General features: G+C 44.1%; 1 protein-coding gene across 5 annotated transcripts in view; it reads right to left on the minus strand.

The window, feature by feature from the left end:
• Positions 1–8,053, minus strand: part of Blm (Bloom syndrome, RecQ like helicase) — an 80,156-nt gene extending 72,103 nt beyond the window's left edge. For 3 of the 5 annotated variants that reach the window (XR_001785468.2, XM_017321956.2, XM_017321957.2), the window contains exon 1: positions 7,948–8,053. Coding sequence is in view for 1 of the 5 variants with exons in the window: in NM_007550.4 (NP_031576.4) it covers positions 7,556–7,560 (5 nt within the window). In the remaining 4 variants the exon portion in view is untranslated. Of the gene's footprint in view, positions 1–7,555; positions 7,904–7,947 lie in introns of those variants that run through there. The other 2 variants (NM_001042527.2, NM_007550.4) reach the window with 2 other exon arrangements.
• Between the last annotated feature and the right edge of the window lie 602 nt (positions 8,054–8,655).

Here is an 8,655-nt window from a genome sequence, read left to right on the forward strand (position 1 = left end):
CTGAGTTTGAGACCAGCCTGCTCTACAGAGTGAGTTCTAGCACAGCCAGGGCTACACAGAGAAACTCTTGTCTCAAAAACAAAAACAAAACAGAAATAAAGCCGGGAGGTGGTGGCGCACGCCTTTAATCCCAGCACTTGGGAGGCAGAGGCAGGCGGATTTCTGAGTCCAAGGCCAGCCTGGTCTACAAAGTGAGTTCCAGGACAGCCAAGACTACACAGAGAAACCCTGTCTCGAAAAACCAAAAAAAAAAAAAAAAAAACCAAAAAAACCCAGAAATAAAAACAAACAACAACAACAACAAAAAAACAGAATGACTAAAACAACATTTATGTTAGTGAATTTTTGTTCTGATTTTGGTTAGTGGTTTTATAAACTCACAAGTTTCTCTTTTTTTGTTTTAACTTGTTTCTTTTTAAAAAAAAATATTTGCTTGTTTTATGTGTATGAGTGTTTGCCCACATCACAACGTGAAGGATGCCCATGGAGGTCAGAAGAGGACATCAGAGCCCCGGGAACTGGAGTGATCGGTGTCGGAAGCTGTGGGGTCTCACTACATAGCCGTGGCTGGTCTAGAACTCTTCATGTCAACCAGGCTGATGGCAAACTCACTGACACTTTCCTGCCCCTGCGTCCCAGGAAGTAGGACTAAAGGTGTGCCCGACCACATCTGGTCCCAAAATCATTTCCAAACTCAAGACTTAATTTTGAAATCTTATTTTAAGAAGTTTGCCAGTCAGCCAGGGCTACACAGAGAAACCCTGTCTCGAAAAACCAACCAAATAAACAAACAAAAAGAAGTTTTCCAAACATATCTGAAGTATTAAAATGCTTTTTAAATAGGGTCTTTAGGGTGAAAAATTAAAGTGAGAAGAAAAAGCAAAACAAAACAAAACTACTTTCCTGGTCTGTACAAGTGGGGCCAATGTAACCACAAGTGTCTTTTTTAAGTGGGAGAGAAAAATCTGGTGGCAGACCAGATAGCTGACACCTTAAGGATTCTACCCAAGATTGTTGGCTTTGATAATGAAAGAAATCTCAAGTCAGGGATATGGTCACCTGTAAGCAGCTGACAAGGGCAATGAGCATGTTTTCCCTAGAGCCGGTATGAACAAACGAAGCTCTGAAAAGCCCTTAGTCCTTATTCCAGGTAAGCCCATCCAGACTTCTGAAGTACTGAACTTAGTCCTTATTCCAGGTAAGCCCATCCAGACTTCTGAAGTACTGAACTTAGTCCTTATTCCAGGTAAGCCCATCCAGACTTCTGAAGTACTGAACTGTAAGACAAAGCTGTCATTTAAGCAACCAAGTTGTAGTAATTTGGTACAGCAGTTTTATGAAAGACTGCTAGAAAAGACATCAGCACAAAACATCCTTTTTATGTGTCACTGATGGACAACTAGAAAATAAAGAACAAAAACTCGATTTCAGTGGTATCAACATTTAAGTACCCTCCAAAAATATCTGACAAACTATGGCCACATATATTCAAGAAACTATTAAGTAATTTTTACAAAATTAAATAAGGGACAAATGAGCCACATTTGTGATAGGGAAGCAATATTCTCAAGATGCCAAGATCGCAAACTGATCTATGACAATAAAATTCCAATCAAAATTCTGTTTTCTTTTTCTGGGGGAACTTGATAGTGGATCTGTGTGCACACTGGGCTGCATCAATGTGGGATGTGTGTGGAGGTAGAGAACAATCCCCAGTTACTGGCACCTGGCCTTTCCACCTTGCTTGAGACAGGTTTTCTCCACCACAGTGTTGGCTAGTTGGCTTACAAGCTTCTAGAGACTCTCCTGTTTCCACCTCCCACTTCTCGGGATTGCACTGGGAAGTGGGACACTTGCACCACTGCATCTGGTTTTGTGGGTCTGGGAACCCAAACTCAGGATGTCAGGCTTAGGAATGACAAGCACTTGCATCAACACCCTGGATGTAAAATTATAATAGATATAAAATAGCAAAACAGCCAACAGAGTCATGAAAAACAATACTAGGTGAGATTTGCTCTGCAAGATACAGAAAGACATAAAAACAATAGCTACACAATAAAACTCTGGCTCAAACAAGCATAAACCCATCCATGATCTATAGTGATGATACTGTTGAGCACTAGGTGAGAACAGTCATTCTGATTCCTGGTGTTAGACCTGGAGCTTCCTCAGGCAGGAGCTATTTATACCGACACTGGGGGTGTAGCTCTGCTGGTAGAATGCTTGCCTAGCATGCACAAAGCCCAGTGTTCAACCACTATTGAATGGAGTGCACACCTACCTCAGGACTTGGAAAGTAAGGCAGGAAGATAAAAAGTTCAGTTATTCTTGACTATCTGGCGAATTTGAGGAAAGCGAATACCCTATTTGCAGTGCATGTGCGAGTTCACACACACACACTAATTAAAATCTAAAAATTTGTAAAACTCATCTAAATGAAAGAAAAAACCAAACACCTAAGTATGAAAGACAAATAATAAAGTCTCTAGGATATAATTACAGAAATAACTTTAAAACCTTCAAGAGATTTCTTAAACAAAATTAACAATGGCACCTTCTAAGCTGGGCATAGTGGCACATTCCTGTAACCCCAGCACTTAGGAGGCTAAGGTAGGAAGATTGTTGGCCCATAATGAGTGACAAGCCAGCCTGGGCTATAGAGTAAGACCTTCTATCAAAAAAACAAAGAAGGGGGCTGGTGAGATGGCTCAGTGGGTAAGAGCACCCGAATGCTCTTCCGAAGGTCTGAAGTTCAAATCCCAGCCACCACATGGTGGCTCACAACCATCTGTAATGAGATCTGATGCCCTCTTCTGGTGCATCTGAAGACAGCTACAGTGTACTTACATATAATCAATCAATCAATCAATCAATCAATCAATCAATCTTAAAAACAAACAAACAAACAAACAAACAAAAACAAAGAAGGGCCGGGTGTGGTGGCGCACACCTTTAATCCCAGCACTCCGGAGGCAGAGGCAGGTGGATTTCTAAGTTCGAGGCCAGCCTGGTCTACAAAATGAGGTCCAGGACAGCCAAGGCTATACAGAGAAACCCTGTCACAAAAAAACAAAACAAAAAACAAAGAGATGGGCGTAATTTTCTCTGTTTGTTTGTTTGTTTGTTTTTTTCCCCTTGACCATTGTACCCTCACAGTGAAATGCAAACAACAATGAAGGAGTTGGGCATAGTAGTGCATGTCCATACCTCCTGTACTTGCAAGAGTCAAGGCTGCCTCTGGCTATATGAGACCCCCACCTCCAAAAATTTTTTTAAAATATTTGTATATATAATATACACATATGTGTATATAAATTAGCAAGGATGTGAAGCAGCAAGAGATCAGTACAGTGATGGAAGAGTAGCCATTTAACATGAGCATTCTACAGTAAAATAAAGTATGTATACTCTTGACTTCAACCACTTGTACATCAGTACACTCTTGCTACCAAGGGGGGAGACTGGTGAAGAGTGACTTAGTCACCAGTGACAATGATATACTCAACCACACTTAAGCAATAAAGCCTGCACAAACCCTGAAAAGGACAGGCTTGAAGAATTCCTGAGTTGGGGTATGAAGGCTCCACCTCTTCCCACATCCCTTGCACTATGTTAGTTCTTCCACTTTCCTGAAAGGTACCCTTTTAAAAACAAACTAGAACCTAGAAAGCAGATGTCTGGTTTTCCCTGAGGTCTATGAGTTACCTTAGCAAATTACTGAACTACTCAAAAAACAAAACAAAAGAAAGCACTATCATGCAAATCTGGTTTGCAGCCGGGTTTGATAGTTGCGAGGAATATTGGAGTTCCCTATTTGTGGTTAGAGTCTGAAGCAGAGGAAAGGAAGATGTGGGGCCAGGCATGGTGGTGCATGCCTGTAATCCCAGTGCTCCAGAAGCTGAGGCAGTAGGATCACTGAGAGTATGAGGGCAGCCTGACCTAATAGTAAGGCAGAAATGAAGTGTGATATGGGTGGGGGGGGGGCAAGAAATGAGAGCTCCTGTACTGTACAGTGGTACATACACGAAACGGCACATTAGCCTTTAAAAGGACGGCAGTCCTACGGCAAGCAACACAGGCGAACCCTGAAGACATTCTGCTAAGTAAAATAGCCACTTACTGAAGGACAGTACTACATAAGCCCAGCCACAGTACAGCAGTACAGCTGCCATGTGTAAGGAAATGAGCAGATCCTCTCTGATTAGCTTTCTGGGTGGAGGATGAGAGGCTGAGATCTGCAGTGCAGCACTCCCCCTATACTATATTATTCACCAGAGAAATCGGAGAGCATGCAGAGGTCAAGACCAGCCTGGGCTATGCAGTGAGATCCTGTCTCAAAGCACATAGACAACCAGTCCATTCAGAGAGAAGATGTCAGGTGTGCTTATCACAACAAAATAAAAACGGGTATGGTCACATAACACAATATTTTAATTTATTATAAAATTTATTTTTAAGGTAGAAAATCAAAGCTAAAGAGATAACACGGTGGCTAAGAACACTATTCTTCCAGTGGACACAGGTTTGATCCCCAGCACCAACATTACAGCTCACTACCATTTGTAACACTAGTTCCAGGGAATCCGACGCCCTGTTCTGACCCCCAAAGACACCAGACACACTCTAGGTACACAGACATACATGCTAACAAATTGCCCATAAATGTAAAAATACATTGTTTAGAAAATTACATAAAGGGGAGTAGAGAGCTGGTTCAGAGGCAAAGAGGACTTATTGACCTGGTGGAGGACCTAGGTTTGAGTCCCAGCCCCAACAAGGTGGTTCACAACCATTCAGAACTCCAGTCCCAGGTGATTCAATACCCTTTTCTGACCTCTGTGGGCACCACGCATGAATGTGGTGCACATACACACACACACACACGCAGGTAAAACACACATGAAATATGATGAATAAATGCAATGAACTATGAGATGCAGTTAAAATTTGTCATTTATATAACTATTTGTGAATAGTGTAATTTTTAAGGCATATCTGAAAGAGAGGGAAAGGGAGGGAAGGAGGGAGGGAGGGAGATGGGGAGGGGGAGGGGGAGGGGGAGAGGGAGAGAGAGAGAGAACATGCACGTGCATACATTTGAGTTACTGTGGAGGCCAGAAACCAACATTAGGATTCCTCTCACTGAACCTGGAGTTCACCAATTTGGCTAGACTGGCTGGCCAGCAGGCTCCTGGCTCATCTCTAATGAGATTACAGGTTTGTGGCACTGAACTGGCTTTTCTTTGTGGGTTCTGAAACTTTGGTCTTCATGCCTGTGAAGTAAAGTACTTTACAACTGAACCATCTCTTTAGCCCCAAATGAGTCTTAGAAACATTATCAACTACTAGGTTGTAACTCAGTAGTGGTAAAACACTTGCCTGGCATGTACCAGACTGTAGGTTCAAATCCCAGTACCACAAAAGCAAAAAAGAAAAAAAAATATCAACATAACATACAAAGAGCTGGTATGGTAACATAAAACTATAATCCCAGCACTCAAGAGGCTGAAGCAAGGATAGCCAGGTCACAGCCAACCTGAGCTATATAATAAAATCTTGTCTCAAAAACCAAGAGCTGATGGTATAGTTCACAGTTAGAGTGCTTGTATGCTACACAGAATACTAAACTAAAAAATGTGAACCACTCAAGTATGAGTACACTGTAAACAATTACCTAAGAAAAATCTATTATAGCCTATTTTATAACTAAAATGTGTTAAGAACTTGTGAAAAAAACAAAAACAGGACCATTCGGTTGGCTTAGGCAGTAAGACTGCTGGCCAAGCCTGAGAACCTGATTCGAATCCCCTGGCCCCACACGATGGCAGAGAACTGCAAGTTGTTCTCTGATCCCATCAAGCTCACACACAAATAAAAAATACTGTTAAAGTTTTGTTATGAGTCAGGCAGTAGTGGTGCACACCTTTAATCTCAGCGCTCAGAAAGCAGAGGCAGGCAAATCTCTGAGTTCAAGGCCTGGTCTACTGAGTAAATTCCAGGACAGCCGGAGCTACACTGAGAAACCCTGACTCAAAACCACCCCCAAAATAATATTAATAATAACAAAAACAATAATAGCCAGAGTGACAGAAAGACATTATAAATGTAATGAGCATTTTAATGTTTGTTTTGGGTTTTGGAGACAGGGTCTCATATAGTCTAGACCGGTCTCAAATTTACTATGCACCCGAGGAAAACTTTCAACTTCTGATCCTTCTGTCTCCACCTTCTATGTGTGTGTGGATTATAGGCTTGCTCTGGGAGGTAGCTTGCTTCTAAGATAGTCTTTATAAAGCTGCTCTTAACTTTCCATTCTCCTGTCTCATTCAAAGTGCCAATTGGGGTCATAGGTGTGAACCACCAAAATTCCTAGTGGCAACTGATCTTATTCTACAGGAAAGCAAGATACTCAAAGGCTTTTAGGCACAAAATTATACAGATAATTTTTCAATTACTTTGAACCTGGTAAGACAGAAAAGGCCTGGGAAGATGGCTCAGTCAGTAAACTGCTTGTAGTATGAACATAGGGACCTGATTTCAGATCTCCAGAACCCACTTAGAAAGTCAGGAGTGGTAATGTGCATCTATAATGCCAGTCCTGGGAGGCTTGCTAGTTTAATCAGTAAGTTCCAGGTTCAGTGAGACTGCCCCAAACACTAAGATGGAAGACAACTGCAGAAGGTACCTCTGGTCTTCTTGCACATTAACACACACACACAAACATGGACAAGAACATACTCCTATCTCCATTCCTGACAAAAGGTAAAAATTTAGAAAATAGAGCATGTCCCTCAACCAAGTTTAAGATGCTACATTCTGTCCAGCAGTGGCAGCCATTGCCTTTAATTCCAGCACTCAGGAGGGAAAGGCAGTGGAATCAGGGTTCGAGGCCAGCCTGGTCTACAGTGGGCTACACAGAGAAATCTGTGAGTCTCTTTTGCAGAAGTACATATTTCACAGTATATACACTTTAAATAACAGGGATGGTGACATGGGTCTGTAACTCAAGCACTTGAGAGGTTGAGGCTGAAAAGATCATGGAGTCCAAAGTCACCCTCAGCTCTACAAGTTTGAGGCCAGACGGGACTACAAGATCCAAAACAAACAAACTGGTACTAAATCCCTATCTTGGGAACCTAAAAATCCCACTTCATCCAAGCAAAGTTAAAGTGACATCCAAACAGAATAGCAGTCAGGCTAACAAAATGTTGACTCAAGCCGGTGTGACGTCAACTCAGCACTGGATGGCTGAGACGGTGTGACGTCAACTCAGCACTGGATGGCTGAGACAAGTTCCTTCCAAGCTCAATTAAATGTATTACTCCCCAGGCGTCTGCCTCTCTCCTTCTCCTCCATCTTGTCATCTCTCGATCAGTCTTTCCCACCCCTACCCCTTGCTGAGGTAGGAGAGCTGTGTATTTAAAGGCGACACCGGAAGATGGCAGGTTCATCTCAGTCACCCTCACCCGGTAACCTATGACAGTTAAGAGGGACTGGGAGGAAGCCTGGGGCAGTGAGATAGGCTTCAGAGCTGGGCAGGTCCTATTCAAACCTCATCTGGCATCCAAGCCCGCGCGCCCTTTCGGCAAACGAGGTCTGAGCTCCTGCTTCTCCGATTAAAAACAGGGCACCTCCACCTCTTCTGGCGTCTCGAAAGCATGCATTGCTACGAGGGGTCGTTGCAGCACTACACAAACTACGGGAAGCAGATGAGCTAATTTCTCGCGTATGACAATCAAGGCCTTAAGGAAAGTGTGGACAGTGAGACTCGAGCCTCGGCCGCCTGACATGGCCTTTTCTGGGTCACCAGGTCTCTACTCCGGTCTGGGCTTCTCGCCACAAGCGAGGCTCGGAGAACCTGGGACGGATGACTGGTGAAATGGCCAAGGCCTCGGGCTCTGTTAGTCGGCGGAGCCACCGCAACCCAGCGCGCGCCGAACTCACCTCACTCAGGCTTACGTCGCGCCGGGCGGAACCACCATCCAAACTCCGCGCGCCGACACGGCCCTCCTGCGCCCCGCGCCGCACGCTCTGCGCGGCAAGAAGGATGATTCTGATTGGGTAATCCCTGAAGGATCTAACCAATACCGTGGCCTCTGGCTCCTGGCCCCGCCCCTAGAGCTGCTGGGGCGGTATCCCCCGAGCACGTACTACTAAAGCCCAATCCGAATGCAGCTGACCGGTCAGGTGATTATGGCAAACTACCTGGCTTCCGGCGTAGTAAGGCTTTGTTTTGTTTTTTGTTTTTTGTTTTCCTAGTGTAGGGAAAGGCGCCTGAAGCCCAGTCTGTGGCATGGTAGAGATTTTGTGATGTTTGAAGACAGCCGAGGCTTGCTAGTTCCGGTAAATCAGGCGAAGCGTCTGTGGGCCTCTTCTTTTGGATCTCACCCTCTATTCTTGTGAAACTTCGGCGGTTCTTCCACTGCTGACTGTCATTAATCGGTCGCAAGCTCAGATACTTCAGCTGGCATGCAGATGCCGAGGGTGAAGCTTCAGTTCTAGTGGGTAGCTTCCACCATGAATGCAGCCCGGTGATGCCTGATCTTCTATTTTTGTAACTTTTAGTTTTTTTGAGACCGGACCTTACATAGCCCAGGTTGGCCTCAAACCTCCACCAAATTGTGTAGGAGAAGCTGACCTTGAACTCCCGAT

The sequence above is a fragment of the Mus musculus genome, chromosome 7 (genome assembly GCF_000001635.26).
Source record: "Mus musculus strain C57BL/6J chromosome 7, GRCm38.p6 C57BL/6J".
NCBI classification, from domain to species: domain Eukaryota; kingdom Metazoa; phylum Chordata; class Mammalia; order Rodentia; family Muridae; genus Mus; species Mus musculus.